Below are 20,714 nucleotides of genomic sequence, written 5' to 3' on the forward strand. Positions count from 1 at the left end.
CACATTTTATACAACAATTGGAGCAAACTTTTATGCGTAATGAAATAATGAAAACTTTAACTTTAGTTAGACGAACTCTCTCGAATTATACTTTAATCATATCGGTTCTGTATGTATAAACAAACTCTAGCTTTTACTTAAAATTAAGAATAAGTAATACGTCAAAAAAGGAAATAATAGACAAGATGAAAATGTACAATGCCCTTTCATTAGAATTTAGTGGGGTAAAGTGCAGTCCTGTTATCTCATTCCTCTTCTGCTTTATAATTCCACACTAACAAGATCTAAATCATCGACATTTCTTTTCTGTTTTTCCCAAAATACTGCCTCGTCTCGCTTCTCGTTTCATAAATGAAAGCTATTTCATCTCATTTCTGACCTACAACTGGTAATTTGAGTGGCCACTGTCAAAAGTTTATTGTCATAATTTGTAGCATGGCTAACCTAGCTCTGAAGATTTTGGAAACAGAAAGTCACATTAGAATATATGCACCATACTACAAATGAAGTGTATATGCTTGTCACAAAAGTATGATATTAATGACTAAATAATACAATATAACTTCAGTAAATAAAAAGGAACAACTTTATTGTTATATACTTATATATGTGAGATAAATATAAACCCCTATTGAACATGGTAAAATAGAAAACAAATTAATTTTGATACCTATAAACTAGTGCATAGAACTTCATAAGCTTTAAAATAGATAGAAACATTAAATGAAGAAAGCTACCTTTGAATTATACTTTATCACTTCTGGGTACAGTTTTCAACCAGATTCCACTTGACGAGTCTAGAACAAGTGATTCTGGTTTAAAAGTTAAAGGAATCGGTGTTCTTTCTGAAACGTAAAATTCATACTTGGATAGTACGGAGACAAGTCCCATTTTCACTTGCATCAAGCCGAATCTCATGCCTGAAATATTAAATAAAGAATAATAGTAAAATAATGTTATTTAAAAGTTAGTACAATACTACAATACTTGAAATATACTATGACGATAATACATTTCTATTCTACTAAAATATATTTCAAAAATACTTTCAACTAAGAAACAGGCCCGTAGCCAGCCCAAAAATATAGGAGAGCCGGTAGAAGTTAGAGGGACCCGATCCAACCATATTATAGTTCATCACCATATTATAATTCATTTGTAAGCCTACCGTGAAAATTTTAGGGAGATCAGTAGATATTTAGGGGGTTCGGTCCCCACCGTACCCTCTCCCCGTGGATACGGGCCTGCTAAGAAATAATAATAACTTCCAAATATAATCATAAGGGTTATCTACGTGTGTAAGTATTCGCTTAATTCCAAAACTTTCGACAAATGTTTTAGGAAACTGTTATGAAACTCTAGTGGAAACCAAACTAATCAATGGAAATCAATTTTTAGGAAACCAAATTTAAAATAGTCATACTATTTATAATCACCCTTAGTCTCGACAGACTTGTCCAAAAGGGCCAAAGGAGGAACAAGGTGTCTGACCGTTGCAAAAAAAATGATTTGCATAAAGTAAAGCAAATTTACGGTTTTGGTTGCGAGAGAGCGAGCTATCTAAGTCTCAACTTTATTTAACTAGAAGAACGATTGTAAAAACTCATTTTTGGGATGAGAATTTCATACGAGTGCGCATAAGGATTTTCATGGAATGTTGTAAGTTTAACCTCTTTCCTGACAAGAGACATCACCCAATTGTCCGGCTCCGATTTCAATGAAATTTTTACTGCTGACAGAGGACATGTATTCATTACTTGTGATGACAGAAATTTTTGCCATGGTGCATGTTTTCTATTTTTTAATAATTTTTAAAGATTGTGATGTGGTTAATAGAGATTACTGCAGAAGTCCCTTACTACCCTTTGTAAACGGAGTGTTAATGAAAGAACAACCATGTAGATGCGTATAGGGCCTAAGGGGAAGTCGTATGGTACGTATGACCTTGACGGCAGCCATCTTGAAATAAGCCATTTTGAATTAAGGTCAAGTTTTTTAAATGGGAATAGGGCAATATGATACATAATTTCGGGCTAGAATTTAATCAGGAAGACAATGGTGAAGTTAGTTTTAAGATGCGCTCATTTGGTGAAAAGTTACATGCATATTAATTGTTTATACTTACTATGTGCGTAAGTCCCTTACCTCCGCTTTTAACATCCATATTAATGATAATAAATGGATAAAGGTTTCGGTAATACATATTATGCCTAGAGGAAAGGGATACGATAAGGGTATCATTGACGGCAGCCATCTTGAAATCCATCATTTTGAATTAAAGTGAAGTTTTGAAAACTGAAAACCATAGCATGTTGCACCAAATTTTAATACTAAATTTTCCCCAAAAGCCAATGGTATGCTTATTTTTGTTCTATAGTTAACCAGTATGAATTTATGACTCTTCTAATGTGCACGAAACGTCCATTATTCGATCTTTCAAACTGGTAACACTCCTAATTTTCATCGCATGTTTTAAGATTCCAACTGGCACTTTGCAATTGTTTCCATGGCTCATGTTTTCTAAATTTATTATATTTTCTTTTAAGAGTTGCGATTTGTCAGTTCATGAATAGTGTTGGGATAAGCATCCAGCAATATTTCTGAATTTTGAAGACTTGCCATGTAATTACTAATTTCCTAGGCAGTGTAATTATTTATTTTAACCCAGAATACATGAGGAACCTATGGACCTATGTGATGTAAAGAAATACAAATGAAATTATAACAAATTGGTGTTATGCGAACACACAATTATCATGAAATGTAGACTACATGTTGCGCAAACGACAAACAGTATTTTTTTAAAAATAAATACAACTTTAAACGAACAGCAGCAATGATAGAAAATATCAAAGAGACATTATATGACTGTTCCCAACACGCTGTTTGTACCATGAACAAAATATGAAAACAGCTTACTTGTTTATAAAGAGGTGTAACTTAATCGAGTTCCCGATCAATACTGTTTATAAATCTTACAAACATGAACCATCGACAACAATCGCTAGAAAACGAAAGACTTTCTTTTTTCTGACTAGCTAAAATAGTGCCATAGAAAATAAATAAGTAAATACATATACAATAAACAAGTAAATATAAAACAAAACAAAAGAACATTGATTTACACAACAATCATATTTCGTTTCCTTTTCTGAAGTGAATTTTCAACTTATTTCTCGTCTCATCTACTATCCATTACAAGCTATGTCTCCGGTATTACCTGAATGCAAAGTTGGAGTTCTTTCGTTCTGCGATGATTCATGTCAGTAAACGAGTTTTTGAAGGGTAGGTATAGGAAATAAATAATTACATTGCCTATGAAATTAGTAATTACATGGCAAGTCTTCAAAATTCAGAAATATTGCTGGATGCTTATCCCAACACTATTCATGAACTGACAAATCGCAACTCTTAAAAGAAAATGTAATAAATTTAGAAAACATGAGCCATGGAAACAATTGCAAAGTGCCAGTTGGAATCTTAAAACATGCGATGAAAATTAGGAGTGTTACCAGTTTGAAAGATCGAATAATGGACGTTTCGTGCACATTAGAAGAGTCATAAATTCATACTGGTTAACTATAGAACAAAAATAAGCATACCATTGGCTTTTGGGGAAAATTTAGTATTAAAATTTGGTGCAACATGCTATGGTTTTCAGTTTTCAAAACTTCACTTTAATTCAAAATGATGGATTTCAAGATGGCTGCCGTCAATGATACCCTTATCGTATCCCTTTCCTCTAGGCATAATATGTATTACCGAAACCTTTATCCACTTATTATCATTAATATGGATGTTAAAAGCGGAGGTAAGGGACTTACGCACATAGTAAGTATAAACAATTAATATGCATGTAACTTTTCACCAAATGAGCGCATCTTAAAACTAACTTCACCATTGTCTTCCTGATTAAATTCTAGCCCGAAATTATGTATCATATTGCCCTATTCCCATTTAAAAAACTTGACCTTAATTCAAAATGGCTTATTTCAAGATGGCTGCCGTCAAGGTCATACGTACCATACGACTTCCCCTTAGGCCCTATACGCATCTACATGGTTGTTCTTTCATTAACACTCCGTTTACAAAGGGTAGTAAGGGACTTCTGCAGTAATCTCTATTAACCACATCACAATCTTTAAAAATTATTAAAAAATAGAAAACATGCACCATGGCAAAAATTTCTGTCATCACAAGTAATGAATACATGTCCTCTATCAGCAATAAAAATTTCATTGAAATCGGAGCCGGACAATTGGGTGATGTCCCTTGTGAGTAAGAAATGTAACTAGGTCACGACTTTGGAAAATAGTCGTTTAACAGGTTGGCTGCCATGTGCATCATATGTGGTGCTCACCTTATTTCTCTGTGGGGCCATGAGCACCATATATGATGCTTATGTTTGATATCATAAATTACTAACTTATCCAGGTTCTTGAGCATCATATGTGATACTCATTGTCACAAATTATTGTGAAAGACTATGAGCATCACATATGGTGCTCGGCTCCCATTGGTACATTTTCGGGAGAAAAAATATCGTCAAAAATTGTGTTATATAACTATCCATAATCGAGCCAAAGGTAAGAAGAAATTTATGGCCTCCTGGGACCAGTACCCTCAAATCACCTTGGCAGTCAACCTGATCAGGTATGGAAATTAATCATTTCAGAGAGCGAGGTCTAACAATTTGACTATGGATACTATTATGTGACAACTATTAGAGGAAAGGGGGGCAAGAGTACGCAAATTTCAATTAAACTTATATATTTTGGTAAAAAATAGTTACAACAGAAAACTTTTACATGGAACACAAAACTTGAACTCTCCTTTACGAAATAAGAACTGAACTTTTATATACCTCTATTCTTAGAGGAACTAGAACTCATAAAATGAAAACATTCAAATTCGTACTCTTGCCCCTATATGTGGGGCAAGAGTACGAAATCAAAGAGGCAAGAGTACGCACCCAAAAAAGTATTAACAATTATCACAGATGAAGGTGCCTACTCCTTCATATGATGTGCATTGTTCATGCCACCATTCCTGGCATCTTGCGCACTTGATCCAATCTTCTATTGGTGGATCACTGTAGATGATATTTCATAATGAACACTCGTATACTACTTCCTCACTGACCTGAGGAGTTACCTTCGTTTGTAGCTTTCTTTGTACAAGTTGATGTTTGCCTTTGCACTTTGGAGGGCGCCGTTTCAGAAGTAAGTTCTGCTTGAAAGGAGAGGATGTCAGAATTTCTGATTGACCTCGAGAGGATCAAGATTTTTAGTTGTGGGCTTGATGGCAGTTGGAGGAGGCTGACAACCATCAAAGGAGTCATGATGTGGACGGTCTACATGGGCCCCTGCTTACCTCCAGTAAAGATCCACTTTTACTGGTTGGAGGTTTGGTAACAGATGAACGAGCAGCCGGCAGAGGAGTGTTTCATGTGGACAATCTTCATGAGCTCCTGCTTGCTTCTAGTGATTATCCAGCGTTACTGGTTGAAGGTTTGGTAACAGATGAATGAGAACGAGCAACCGGCTGAAGAGTGTTCGAAGTGGACAGTCCGCATGAGCTCTTGCTTGTTTCTAGTGAGGATCTAGCGTTACTGTTTGAAGGTTTGGTAACAGATGAAGGAGGACGAGCAACTGGCAAAGGAGTGCTTGATCTGGATGCGCCGCATGGCCCCTTTTTACTTCTAGTGAATCATCCGATGAACGATTTTGGGCTCTATTCAGGTCTGATGCTTGATTTGTTGTTTCAGGAATGCTTCCATCTTTAGAGCTGGCTTCTACATTTAAGTCTACCACATCCACAATAGAGGGAAGAAAATGTTCTTCAGTGAACATATCTGGATTCAGTGGGACAACTCCGGATTCCTGAAGGCTGCATACCAATGGTTGCAGCTTTGTAGTAAGCCTCAGTAAACAAACTCTCAACTTGGAATTAGGCGGGATGGATGATTCCTCATCCATTTATCACAAACTGTTGAATACCAGGATTTCAGCGGGCAAAAACAGGAGCGATCTAATGGTTTCAAATTATGGCTGGTATGGGGTGGTAAACTCAACATCACTATCCCATTTTGCCTGCAGAAATAAATCGCCTCGATTGAAACGTGAGAGGTCTGATTGTCAACAAGTAACAATACCGTTTTCGTAGCCGAATTTGATCGCATATATTGATGTAAATAATATAACCATTCTACTAAAAGTTGTGAGTTGATGAACCAGAATCAGATATCATTCCCACAGAACCCGGCGACGAGCCATCGATTAATTCTTGTTTCATTCGTTTTCTGGGAAATATCTGGGGAATAAAGGAACCAAATGCACTCACCGGGAAACAGTTGTTATGTTAACTCCAAAATCAATAGATACAGTTTTATTCACAACTGATTTTTAGTCGAGTTTTGGAACTTTATGAGGAACCGTATTTATGCCAGTTTCGTACATGTTGTAGATATCGCGTAGAGAAAAGCCGTTTTCTTTTACAAGATCTTTTAGACAATTAAAAAAGTGTTCAACTTGTGGCTTGCTAAAACCAGGAGCTCTCCCCAGACCAGTCTTTGAAGGCTGTCGCAAAACAATAGTCATATGTCTACGACGGAAAGACTCTGTCCAATCTCTTCCTGCCATTCGATTCGCATGGCTAAAGGATATGGGACAACTAGTTACGTTCAGCAAAATTATATGCCATTCTTCTTAGATCTTTTAAAGTTAAGTTATAGAAGTATTGATCCAGTAATGTGATATATTCCCTAATTCGTTCTCCATTTCTTCGGTAAATAGGCCTACTGGCTTTATTGTGCCTAGAGACGTTGCAGATTCTCATTTAAAAAAAGAAAAGAAAAATCCTTAATTCTCCTTATATCAGTAATGGGAATGCATAGGATACAAAAAAATCAGATATTATTTAGACCCTTTATAAAAATATATTTTCAAATTTGGCTTATTCCATCAGTTACAGAGTGCTTGTCACCTACGAGGGTAACTTGAAAACTTCTCGACCTATCTTTGATGAAACTACATATTGTCAAATGTTAGGTTAGCTTCATATATCTGTATAGGATCCCATACCAATCATTGGACTGATACCGTCTTATGCAGTCATTTTAACGTATGATTACTAAAGGACTGACTACTACAGGAAACATATGGTAGTCGAACTTTTTAGTATGGCACTAATCACGCGTCAGAACGACTCTGCATAAGGCCCATTGAAATTTATTACTGAAAACTACTGACATTTAAGATAAAAGAGGACAAAGCGTAGCATTTCTGAAACCTGAATAAAATAAGCAAGCGTAATGTTATTCAATAATTGCAGATTTAACTATCTCACACGTTTATTTGTTTCGAAAACTCAAACACCACCTTAGATATTTTATGTAAGGAGTGGTATTTAGAATAACAATTTATCCCTCGTACATAAGAAAATATCAGGATTCTTTAGAATTCTTAACGTTAGAGGCTACATATAGGAACCAGTATTCGTAAAGTTTGCCGTCACTCTCTGTTACAACGGAATCTACATTATTTTTTGATTGTTAGATCTAAATCATATTGGATTCTTTTTCATAGAACAGAAGGGGCAAGAGTACGCACGCGTACCCTTGTCCCGTAGGTATCTGCGTACCCTTGCTCCGTAGGTATCTGCGTACCCTTGCCCCCTCACTAAACAATTGACTTTCCCGTGATGTTGTACAGCCAACTCTTGGAAGAAAGTCCATTTACTCCATCCATCCTGTCAAACAATGGATATGTTAAAAACTAACGCTTTATAGTACTTTGAAATCGTTAAAAGATTGTGTAAGTTATTCATTAACTACTTACTTCCCAATATTATATCAAACTATTAGAAAAACATAAATAATTACCTAGATAGCTTGTAGTTTGCCGCAGCACACTCAAACTTGTTTAGGTTCTAGACGCCATTAACATCAAACTCCACGTGTCGCACTATTGCCATACGCGAATATATTCACCTGATTTTAGGGAATAGTATCCTTACCCCCACGTACTCTTGCCCCCCTCTACTCTATTTACGAGAGCAGAGGAACAAGACTAACTCTACTTCTACGAATATTTTTATATGGGCTACTCCAGCCGAATTCGAGGAACTTCGGTGAATTTTGACTCTTGTCAATAAGCTCCATGTGTCATAAGTCAGATGGTTTCTGGAAGATATTAATAATTTTCCTAATCCCCACTTACCTTCCTTACCACATAAATATACAGGTATTTCCATCACCCTTACCAGTTTAATTGCTCTCACCTCATTCGTCCTCATCCTCAAATAATGTGCAGGCAGTCACTATCATTCAATCTGTCCTTTAATAATTACTTCTTGGCCCTTACACATCAATTACCTCACTCGCACTCAATGTTAACAATATTAATGTACTCATCCTCTTTCGTCCTCACTCTCATGTTACTCATTTACCATCATCTTCACTTACTCTGAATCTCAAATTATATTGACTCCCTCACCCTTGTAGTCAAATGAAGTTGTTGTCTACCCCCTCGGAAGAAGACTTTGGTCTCACCCTTAAGCTTTGAAATGAGGTGAATGTGACCCTCATGAGAGTAAAATTAATCTAATTACCCATCTCTGCTTGTATGGGTTAGAAATTTTTACCATTAACCTCATGTGTAACAGTTAATCTTATTTTACCACTAATCTTATCTCTTACCATTAATCTTAACCGTTATTGTTAATCTTATCTGTTATTGTGTTACCTTACCATAAAAACGAGCATGTGGCTTCGCGTAGCCTAGTCGCTAACACTCTCGCCTTTGTTGCTAGCAGTCCCGGGTTCGATTCCCGGTGGAGACATTAGGTCGAAAAGTGTAAAACGACCCGAATGAGGTTTTCCTTCTTTCAGCAATCCTTTCCCTTTCCTCGGATAGAGTGCTCACCGAGGGACGTCATCCCTCTGACGGGGTAAATGGCAATTGTAATGTAAGGCTGAGTGTTAAATGAAATAACACAAATAGGCTTACATCCGGGAGAGGGATACGCAATATAAATAAAGTCTGTCCAATGAAAATATATTAATAAATTTAGCAATAAGTGGGTTATTACCCTGAAATAAGTAATATGAGGTTTGAATATAATTTTGACTTAAATGATAATTTCAAACTTACTACAAATATGTGTGAGGCATATATATTTGAAACAAATTCTCCAACAAAATTAACGATACAAAAAATAATAACAATCCAACTATAATTTTAAGTACCGCAAAATACTCTAAATCGAAGGTACCCTGTCAGAATAGCATTATATTAAGTTTATATACTCTTCATTGGTCAAATACTCTCGTACTTCGATAGGTCACCAGCACGGGTTATAAACCAGAAATGTCTCGTGATACAACAGACCAAAGAAAGTACGTAATGTATAGCAAAATTAAATTTAAAAAAATCAATTAAGCAAGCAAACTATGACAAATGAAAGCATCTAATTAAATTATAGAAAACGGGACAAAATGCAATACTTACGTTTTCTGTTGGATCACGTAGGGCATATGGTTGATAAATCCGTCTAATGCCGACACAAAGTTACAATTATCAAATCACACTCTTATTATTAATGCTTTCGACTAAATATCTTCAGTGGAGAACCATATTAAATAATGAATTACTTATCACTTTCACTCAAAATATAGCACTAACTAACAACCCCTTTACTAGACACAGTGAATGAAGAAGAAAAAAAAAAATGCTCCCGTCGGTAAAGTAGATTTCATGGCTTCTAACCTGGTCATCGATGACAAGGGCCAGAAACCATGAAAATTCCCACCAGAGGGCAATACTATAGAAGCTTACGTAGATAGATATATACTCCAAGTACACCAAGGAGCAAAAGTTCAAACATTCCATCTTGATTTGTTTACCAACATATAAATAAAAATTACAATGAAATAAATTAAATTAGAAAAACAGACTTAGGTATGAATAATAACGTAAAGATGGAGATCATACGTTACACAATAGATGCCGAAGGCTCAGAAATCTAAATCCTAAACTCCTAAAAGGACAAGTATACGCAATACCCAAATGAATTCCAAATGTACTTACTACACGTAGCAAACATCTCCAAGCCAACGAAGAGTATGAGTAATCAACGTGATGATAAAATTAAATTATTATACGCTTACCTATGCATATTCGAGGTCCATCTCCGAAAGGCAAGTAGGTGTAATTAGGTCGACTATTCTTGGCCTCGTCATTGAATCTCTCGGGGTCATATTTCTCAGGTTCTGGAAAATACTGGGGATCGTGATGCAGAGAGTAAACTGGTATATGGACGTGTGTTCCGGCTTCTATGGTTGTATGCGTATCTGGTATGGTAAAATTCTTCGTGCAAAGACGACTTAAAGTTTCTAAAGGTGGGTATTTCCTAAGAGTTTCTGCGCGAAAAGAGATACAAATATTCAATAAATGATTTTAAATATGACACTGTTAAGAAACTGTCTTGTCGATTACCAGATGACAGTATCTATCTTAACCTTAACTCTAAGTTTATCCTATCTGATTCCTGAATTCCGGTTTCCCTTTTGGTAAGCGAAAGAGGAAACGTTTCAATGATTGAGAGTATAAAGAGACTGTCAATAGCAAGGTTATTTATAGTAGTCACGATGGATACCAATGACCTAACTTCCCTGTCAGGACATGGCTACCAAAAGAGATAATATAAAATAAAGTATCGGTAAAATGTAATAGAAAACATAACGAAATTAAGTACTTAAATAAATTAAAATAATAATGAATCATTATAATACGAAAAATTTAATAGCTAGAAACCAAGATTTTGAGGTCCTTGACAAATTCACTATTAGAAATTACAGCGAGAATTGGTTATAGAAAACGTCTCCATCCTCAAGCACACTACTAACATAAAGTCTGAGTGATCCAGATGTTCTAAAATAAAGGAATGCAAAATAGTTGGGGAGGGGGACATCACATTCTTAAGTATTTCGAACGAACGGCCGCTAAGTAAGAATAGATCAGGTAAGAGTAGGCGATACGTAAACGCATGAGAAATCATAAATTTATCGTCTTATATTTACTATACTCTGCTGGTCTAGTATCTTCTTCTAGCTTTGATAGACAAGGAACTGCCTTTGAATAGAACATAACAACGAATGTCACCAATATATTATTTATCAAATAGTGTATTTTTACGTACAGCATAAAAAGGGAACATATTACATTACTATCACCCGTTCAGTTTCAAACTGCATTGATATTTTACCCATCAAGAGTATCTTAAAGTTAACCAATTTCAGTGAAAATTGAATGGGAATACAAATTGCATTGATAAGTTATGAAGTGTTTAGATATAATAATTGAATATGTACATAAGCTCCTATATTTCAAATAATTATTTAATCTGAATGGTTTTGAATTTTAAAATTACTTGTTTTACCTCTAGAATAATTACTATTTTGAACAAAACATTCTGTAAACACGAAAGAAAATTACATAACTGGCAAATACTTAGAAACTAAACTTAGAAGTCCGTCATTCAAAAGTGTATATATATATATATATATATATATATATATATATATATATATATATATATATATATATATATATATATATATGTGTGTGTGTGAGTGTGTGTGTGTGTGTGTAAGTCATGTACATTAAAGATGTACTCTTAATGCTGAAAAATGGGCACAACATCAATTTGTAGGGTTAATAACTGTAAAGTGGACCAATTAAAATAGTTTTAATTTTAGTGGAAAGTTCTGGTACAATTTCTTTGCCTTCAAATATTGAAGTAACCTTCAAGAAATATTCTATATTAATGTATAAAGTAATTATATAGCTACTCACAAATGTAGTGTTAGAAAAATGATTATAAATATTCCTCTGTTATAATTTTCGCGGATTTGGTTTCATTGTAATAATTGATGCAGCCAAATTTTATACACACAAAATATGAACTGCAGAAAGAACAAGAATAAATGCGAATTTATGGGGAAAGTACAAAGATAAACACATATTTTCTTGTCTAAATTTCTCACTAAAGCAGATATTAGGCACCGTTACTAAAGTTACCAACTTGCATACAGGTTATAATTTACAGACTACAAAAGTATATGAACAACGAGGAAAAAATTGAATTACAAGTTAAAACTCATATTCATGAAATACATATAGTTATTCAAATTAATCTCCCATCAGCATTAGATTAAGGAACTCGTGGAGAATCTGTGAGTGGGTAACAAGGAAAATTATAGTACTAAACCCTGTATTATTAATTATTTAGTATGCTTATAAATATTAATTGGTTAAAATTTTGATTTTAAGGTTTTTAATAAACGAAGCAATATTACAATAAAAGTTCATATTTTGTAATATCTTAGAATCAAAACAAGAAAAGATGTATACGTGGAAAAAAGGATGGATATATCATTTTCTTCTTATGCTCTTCAAAGGCATCCAGAAACTCTGCCATATATTATTTCAATCAAAACCCCCAAGCCTTCTAACATTGTTTTCTGATATAACAAGTAACTTCTTATACCTGTACAACCACATGGACAAAACCCCTCATGACATTGTACCCTCAACATGCATAAAATCCGTCTTGCAAGACTGCGTTTGTGAAATAAATAAATAAATAAATAAATAAAGGAGCATAATTACCTGAAACAACTTTGCCCAAGAATTCCATTCTATGAAGTACTTCGTAGGTTATTTTGCCACGATTTTGTGCCAAAGTTTCGTCAATCTCATTTCTTAATTTCATTTGTATATCTTGGTTTACGGCAAGTTCATACAAAGTAAAGCTAATGGTTGTGGAAGACGTCTCAAAACCAGCAGTAAAGAATATCATTACTTGAGCAGTCATATCATCCAGGGACAATACTGAAAAAGTGAGATCAATAGTCAGCTAGTTTCAACTCAATAGTTAATAAACTATATCTAGTTTTATGAGAACGGAGGATCCAGAAGCAAAAGTTGGCCACCATAGAGAAAAAAATTCCGGATTTTACGAGTTTCATCGATCTCACAGAATTTTGAAGATGTATGTCAGAGCATACTAGGCTGTACAATTTTTCTGGGAATTATTTTGGACATTTTGATTATCTATTCGTCGATTTTTACTGGTTTTGATTTGATACTCCATCTTTGATTGAGGAATGGGTTGGCATTACTTATACAGTACAAGTTCCAATTATTCTGAAATGAAATCTTTAGGGTTTACGTCCCACGGTTATGCCGGTTAGGCTAAAGGAGACAGTGATGATGAGTGATGAATGAAATGGTGGAATGAAGAAAGTGGGAGGAAATGGGAGAACCCCGAGAAAACCCACGCACACGGTGTTTGTCCACCACAAAGTTCACTTGGCGGAGGCTGGGATCGAACCCGGGACCCCAAGCACCAGAGGTGAACGCTCTACCACTGAGCCACCGCGGCCCCTTTTTAAAAATCAGAGTTTATGTATTGAATTAAGACATCCATTTTAAAAATGTGTATAAAGGTTTACAAACTAGAGTGAAAATGACCAATATTTCAATAAATTCGATACATTAAAGTTGTAACTTATATTAATAGTTGAAATTTTTATAAGGAAATCGACCCAAACGGTCACTTACATTGTACTATTGTGAAAAATAATGTCGAATTCCCAAAAGAATATTTATGACCCATGGTAAATGGAAGCTCTTAATCCATACTAGATGTAGACCCCTTGCTCCCCTTAAAGACTCTGAACTGAACGCATGATTATGGTTATGTTGGCCTCATGCTAGATGTATGTACTAAATCGTGATTTGTAGACATTTCAAATAGTATCTTGTAACCGTATGGCTAGTCTTAGGGAACTAATACAAGAATAACAAGAATATATTTTAAAGTTCTGTTGAGAAATGTAATCCAAAGCATTGAAACAAACATAAGGAATACGATGGCTCAGTAATAAAGCGCTTCCCTCTGTGTCTCTTGTTCTGACTTCAGACTATGTGATTTTATGGTGGCCTTAGTTCTATTGTTTCTTCTTCTTTTGTCAATCCATCAATTATTTGATAAACATTCACTTTTAATAATTATTCCTTACTTTTTTGTCTTACAGAGTATAAATGTGAGATTCATTTCATTTTTACAGGAAAATAACAATACTAAAACCAAAGAATTATATTTATTACATCATTTATTTCTTCTTTTCGTGAAAGGAAGAGATGATTATATGAAACTACTAAGATAATGCGTTGATGTTTATGTAGAAAGTAACTATCAACAAGTACAAGGAGTCCCTATGTGTAACTTCTGATCATCATAATCTGAACACCTTGAGACTTTCATGAATTGAAGCGCCTAAGTTCAGTTTATTCATACTAAGATATATTTTAAGGTTTCACCTATTAAAATTTAACTAGTGCTATTGTCTAGAATACAAAACTTCAAGGCTTAGCAAAAAAAAAAAAAAAAAAAAACTATTGTCTAATTCTACTGTACACAATTCATTGTGGTTAGGGATAATATGTGTAACTATTCTTCTCAAGATTCAACTTTTGCTACCTTCTGACTATCTAAAAAGTTTTATAACTTCTAGGTCTACTCTTATTTATTAAATAAATTCTAAGGATCTTATGAAAGTAATCAGTCAGTAAATTAAAACCTTACCTTCTTGTTTGGTGCTGTTTTCAGAATTTCCGAACCCGTCTCTTTTCCTCTCCTTCTTGTCTGCGTCTCGAACATCATCTTCCAAGTGTCCATTGTTCCTCAACTGAATTAACAAATTAATAAAGTCATTTCTGTTAACCTTATTCTTTGCTCTGTATTCCAAAGTATCATTAACGAAAGATCTCAACCATTTTTCAACTTCAGGCTCTGTAAGTGCTATTTTCAAAGCCTTCGCCACTTTAGGCAGGAACAAAACTATGAACAGGGTCAACCACCGACGGATCCCTGAAACGTTCACTATTTTAAGACCAATTTCTCGAAAGTCTGTCCTGGGATTGTTCAAAGTATCTATTTGGACGCCAAAAGCACAAGAGGCGATGACATTTGTTGAGTATCTTGCTATAACGTCTTTAAATTCAAGTACTTCTTTGTTTGCAGCAGCTTGTGCGAGATAAGAACACAATACTTCAGCACATTCCATAACCAAAGGGAGCATCTGCTTCATCCTGCCTGAAGTAAATGTTGGCGACAATTTTGATCTAAAATATTTCCATTTATCACCTCGAATTACGAACAAACTTTTAGCCCCTATAGGATCAACACTTTCATGTATATCCATATTCCTGTCTCGAAAGTGTTCAAAGTTTTTGATTAAAACACTTTTTATCAATTCTGGATCCCTAAGAAGGACTGCTGGACTACACATTTCAAAGATACCTCCGAACCTCTCCCCTTTCAGTTCATTATAAAAATCTTGATACACTAATGCTATGTGTTTATTTCCTCTCAGTCTCCCGGTAAGATTTCCGAGGAAAGGTTGAGGTTTAATAAATCGAACTCCTCTCTTCTTCCAGTAACTGTATTTGGAAACTAGATACATGTGCATGAATCCTGCTAAGCCAACAGTAATGGTTATACCAACTATAATCCATTCTAACGACAAATCCATTTTTAATTGATTTGAACCGTTATCAGCTTTTAATTATCTGTTCAACACAAACTCTGAAAATTAAGAAGATATATTGATATATTGATAATGTACATTATATACATAAGGAAGATGTATAAAACATATTAAAGGTAATCTATCTATCTATCTATCTATCTATCTATCTATCTATCTATCTATCTATCTATCTATCTATCTATCTATCTATCTATATTGTAAGTGGATGACCCCGTTTCCTTTTCCTCATTCACTATATACCAGGAATTCTAATCTCATGTAGAATGAGGCCCCTAATTTGTAGCTCAGAACTTTGGTCCGAGGCAAAATATAACTTTTGGTAACACTCTGAAACGATCTGCAGTAGGCGTGTTTTTCTCTCGCTCCGAGAACAAAGAGAGTACGATGGTATACGCAGTAAGAAAATATAGTTCGAAATAAGCAAAGACCATCCATACGTATTTTAGTGTTTTGTGTTGTGAAGCTTTATCAGATTAGTGGAAAACAATTATAAAACTGGACCATGTATGTATTATGTAGTATTAACAATTTTCCTTTATAATATAACATGAATAAGCATTTTCAGTACTGGCGTAGGAATACAGACGCTAGTGACTTGCCGCTAAAGCCTGTGTGTGTGTGATAGCCGCCATGATGTGTGACGGACGGAGTTGCTTGTAATGTAAAGAATATCGAAAGTGTCACTGTTCACCTCAATGACCCTGAAAACTATAGATTCGACACATCAGTCATTTTCGATAATTTTTTAATACATCACTCATTTCCCCCTCCTTGAAGTTTCGGGTTTGAATTTAAATTTAAACTGCATCGAAAATGTCACTGTTCATCTCAACGGCCCTGAAAACTATGAATTCACACTAATATCGATAATTTTGCATCATTTTAATATATCTCCTCCCTGCCCCAATTTGTGGGGATAAATTTGGATTTTAACGGCATCGAAAGTGTCACTGTTCACCTCAACGACCCTGAAAACTATTTATTCGACATTGATATCGGCTATTTTTAATCAATTTTATATATCTCCCTTAAGATGCGAGCCTGAATTTTTATTTAAACAGCATGGGAAATGTTACTGTTCATCTCTGCAATCCTGAAAATTATGGATTTGACACTAAGATTGTTAGTTTTTGATATATATATATATATATATATATATATATATATATATATATATATATATATATATATATATATATATATATATATATCCTCTCCCCTTTCCCCAAGTTGCAGTGTTGAATTTAAGCTTCATCGGAAATATCACTGTTCATCTCAACAACTCCGAAAACTATGGGTTCGACACTAAGATAGGTAATTTTCAATATATATCCGCGCTTTCTTCTCCAAGTTGCATCTTCAAAGTGAAATGGTAAAATTCATCCCAGGCCCGAACCTCATCTATGTTGAAAGTTTCTATCAAAATCAGTCTGGTGGTTCAAGGGTTGTTAAGTTACAAATATAATCACTTTCATATTTATATAGCTACATAATTTGTCGCAATAGAAAACATATATTTGTTTACATACAAAAATTTGTACATAAAGTTTATATTAAATTTTATATTAGAATATTAAATGATACAATAGTATGTTTTAGTGTTTGAGTATTAGTGAAATTTGCCTACTGCTCTCTCTTTTAAGAAGTAATTTGGTTAAAGTTAACAAAATTTCACCAGATCAAAGAACACATTAAGAACACAGTTTCATTCAAGAGTCCTATTTGATGCAACAGAAACGCTTCATGATGGTAGATGTATATGCAATTGTGAAAGTTCTGTAATTAATGCATAACCAGAAGTAAACGACTAAAAGGCACATAAAGGAAACGAGTGCAGACTATTAATTTTCAAGAATTAATACAACAGTTTTATTTTTGAATGCTTTTTTTTTTTTTAAATATTCAGAATACTGAAATTCCTCAACTTACATTTTTTACGCGTTCGAAAAAAAAACGGTTCCATTATTAATAAAACTAACCTAACACAAAGATTTTTCTTATTTTCCCAATTTTTACAATCTTTCCTTAAAGAAACCGGTAAAAACGCTCTTCCGGAAATTTTACAACACTAGCCGAGACGACGCAACGCTCTTTCAATAGATGCATATATACTTTTCATGTGAAAGTAGTACCTTCAAGACACCTTTTCAGGAAGAGACAGCTCAAAATATCGTCTCCTGAGCAACACTACCCACTACGTACGAAGATTTAATTTGACTCTTCAATCTCCAGGTACCGTTTCATTTTTATCCAATCAACGAAACTGAAAGTTCCTTGGTTGCTAGGATTTTAGCGTCTCTTTACAGCGCCGACTCTATATAATATGTTGACCTAACGATTTATACCGTTCGAATTCGATCACTGATGTTATGTCAGTGCTGGCATCATCAATAGAGATAAACGTTTTGATTTGCCACACTAAGAAAACAACGTACTGATAATGAAATGAAATTCCAGCCATCTTTTCCTACTGAAGGCACATAAATGAACTAAATCAGCCGTATACAGAGTCGTTTTAACGTATGATTAGCGTCGTACTAAAGGCCTGACTACTGCAGAAAAATATGGGGTCTTATGCAGAATCATTCTGACGCGTGATTAGTGCCATACTAAAGAGTTCAACTAACATATGTTTCCTGCAGTAGTTAGGCCTTTAGTACGACGTTAATCATACTTCGAAACGACTCTGCATAAGGCGGATGTAGTCGAACTCTTTAGTATGGCACTAATCACGCGTGAGAACGACTCTGCATAAGGACCAATAAGTCTACGGCTTAAGAAATTCATATTTTATCTCATCATGTGCTGATCAAATCCAGCATGTACTTTAGTTCGTATATCTTTGTCTAATATAATCTCCGTGCTGGAAGAGAACGTTAAACCCTAAACCAACTAATCAAGCCTTTATAAATTGTACAGTCTTTATGTATGCATATTTTGTATAAACAATTTCTTCCAAGATATTATGAGTAGATTCAAAGACTTTCTCAAAAAAGCTGCAAATAGTTGGTGAATTGCTTTGTCACTTTACCATGTTCCCCCAACATTTGTTTCGTAGAATTTGTATTTCAATGTTTACCTATGATGTCTAAACCTATATTAGTGTTTCTTGATCTTCATACAAAATTAAGCGGGAGAAACAACGTTAGACGGATATAACTATTAGAATTTTGACTTAAAAAGAAAGAAAGAATTACACACGTTTTCCATGCTAATGTTGCTTTCTCCATTACCTATACTAACAACATCGATCTGTATCTCTTTGTTCAAGGCGGTCATTTATACCCAAGTGAGATATAGAATCAGTCCCTAGACATTTCTGAATCTTTACTTTTTTAAAATAGCTAATCAAACATATACTACATACTTTATAGGTTTCCTAAACTGCACAAGACATGTACGTATAATTACGTAGCCATTTTTAACTTTTTACTCTAACCAAGTTATCTTCTATTATACTGTTTTAAGTTTTTACGTTTGCTTGATTTTGGTTTCGAGCTTGCTTTAATTTGTTGTTATCTATTAGTGTAAAGTGTACAACAGCAATGTATCTGTTTTAATATTGGGTCGATACTTAAGTTCGTGCGGTTTTCATTTGGGTTGGCAACAATGCGGCGTGAAGCGATTGTTTATCGTTATTATGTTGTTTTACCGTAGTTTGGCGTTTGTGTGTTGTGAAACACAGGTTTTCTTGATTGTGAACGTATTATTGTATATATTTCAGAGGAACTAATATGGAATGTCAAGTTGAGAAAAGTGATCATTTCCGTCACATTTTACTCTTCGAGTTTAACCGAGGATCCAGTGCAGCAGAAGCTGCGAGAACAATTTGTGCAGTGTACGGGAATGAAGCAATTGCTGAAAGATCAGCACATAAATGGTTTTCCTACTTTCGAGCAGGACGGTTTGACTTGTCTGTTGATTCACGTTCTGGAAGATCTTCAGATTTTGACAAAAATCGTTTGAATGAGTTGCTTCATGAGAATCCTCGTCAAACAACGCGGGAAATGGCGCAAGTTTTTGAATGTGATCAGTCAACTATTGTACGCCATTTGCATTCAATGGGTAAGGTACCAAAATTGGGTACATGGGTACCACATGTGTTAAGTGACAGTAACAAAAATCAACGAGTAAACATCTGTTCGTCATCATTTGCGTGGTACCTGTTGGCTTTGTTAGGCACAAAGCATTCCTTTCGAACATTGTCACGGGTGACGAGCAATGGTACCTGTATGTCAACATGAAGAAGAGGAAAGAGTGGCTCCATCCATCAAAAAAAGCAACTCCCCGTGCCAAGGATGACAGTAAAATGTTATGTCTATGTTGCATTTGTATTTGAATTAACAGAACAGCAGAATAAAAGTAAAATAGACTATAAAATATAATAGTTACCGCACGAACTTTGCATCGACCATAACTAAACAAGTGAGCTTCGTTTCACTTAGAAACTATGATAAAGTACCAAACTATGCAAAGTCAGTACTAAAATTGGATGTAGTAGATTTATAACTTCAGCTGTAATAGAAGAATAAGATTTGTAACACGGCCTAGTCTCATCTATCAAAAGCATACTAGTAACATTGTCGTTTCGTGAGATAGTACATTTAACAATAAGTAGGTGATATATATATATATATATATTTCAATTTGCAATATCATTGATTAACACACTTTAAAAAGCTTCTTTTGGCATCTGTCATACAGTTGAATATCAATTAAAATGCCTAACATGAATATTAGGCATTTTCAAATGTTAAATAACTTCATATACTATGAATAATCAGAATACAATTAACTCATCAATAGTTCCAACAAGAAGACTCAATTCAAATGGCTTCTTTGTATATCACTCCTTTGCCGTTTTCACTGGTAATGGGTGTACCAACATGCTCGTTTTGACCACTACCATTTAAGTACTAATTTGAAATGCATATTCCTTGAAACATTTTTTTTTAAACTCTTCTCACATTCACAGAAAACCGCATAAATATATTAACATTCCATCTCATATAAACTGTCGGCTTCCAAATTTGACTATATGAATTCTTTTTATACAAAGTTTCTAATCACTATACATTTTTTCATTTCTTTACTA

At 34.5% G+C, this 20,714-nt stretch overlaps 1 protein-coding gene and 1 pseudogene across 1 annotated transcript; both read right to left on the reverse strand.

Moving 5' to 3' along the window:
* Positions 1 to 631: 631 nt before the first annotated feature.
* On the reverse strand, positions 632 to 12,876 carry LOC145668556 (putative cytochrome P450 6a14). The gene is made up of 3 exons (XM_081736543.1): positions 12,672 to 12,876; positions 10,169 to 10,420; positions 632 to 920 (listed from the first exon to the last, which is right to left on the reverse strand). Exons 1-3 carry the CDS (start codon positions 12,874 to 12,876, stop codon positions 745 to 747), a joined length of 633 nt encoding a protein of 210 aa, XP_081592669.1. The 3' UTR covers positions 632 to 744.
* Positions 12,877 to 14,632: 1,756 nt separating this feature from the next.
* Positions 14,633 to 15,370, reverse strand: LOC145667768 (cytochrome P450 6k1 pseudogene; annotated as a pseudogene).
* Between the last annotated feature and the right edge of the window lie 5,344 nt (positions 15,371 to 20,714).

Source organism: Thermobia domestica, chromosome 13, assembly GCF_964235325.1.
Source record: "Thermobia domestica chromosome 13, izTheDome1.hap1.1, whole genome shotgun sequence".
Taxonomy (NCBI): domain Eukaryota; kingdom Metazoa; phylum Arthropoda; class Insecta; order Zygentoma; family Lepismatidae; genus Thermobia; species Thermobia domestica.

Bases quoted from the DNA above. Each gene is read 5' to 3' on its own strand.
- LOC145668556 (XM_081736543.1), bottom strand. From the start codon at position 12,876: ATGACTGCTCAAGTAATGATATTCTTTACTGCTGGTTTTGAGACGTCT. The intron at 10,421-12,671 runs GTAATTATGCTC...CTTTTCGCGCAG, and splicing joins CTTGGGCAAAGTTGTTTCAG to AAACTCTTAGGAAATACCCA. The intron at 921-10,168 runs GTAAGCGTATAA...TTAATATTTCAG, and splicing joins TGGACCTCGAATATGCATAG to GCATGAGATTCGGCTTGATG.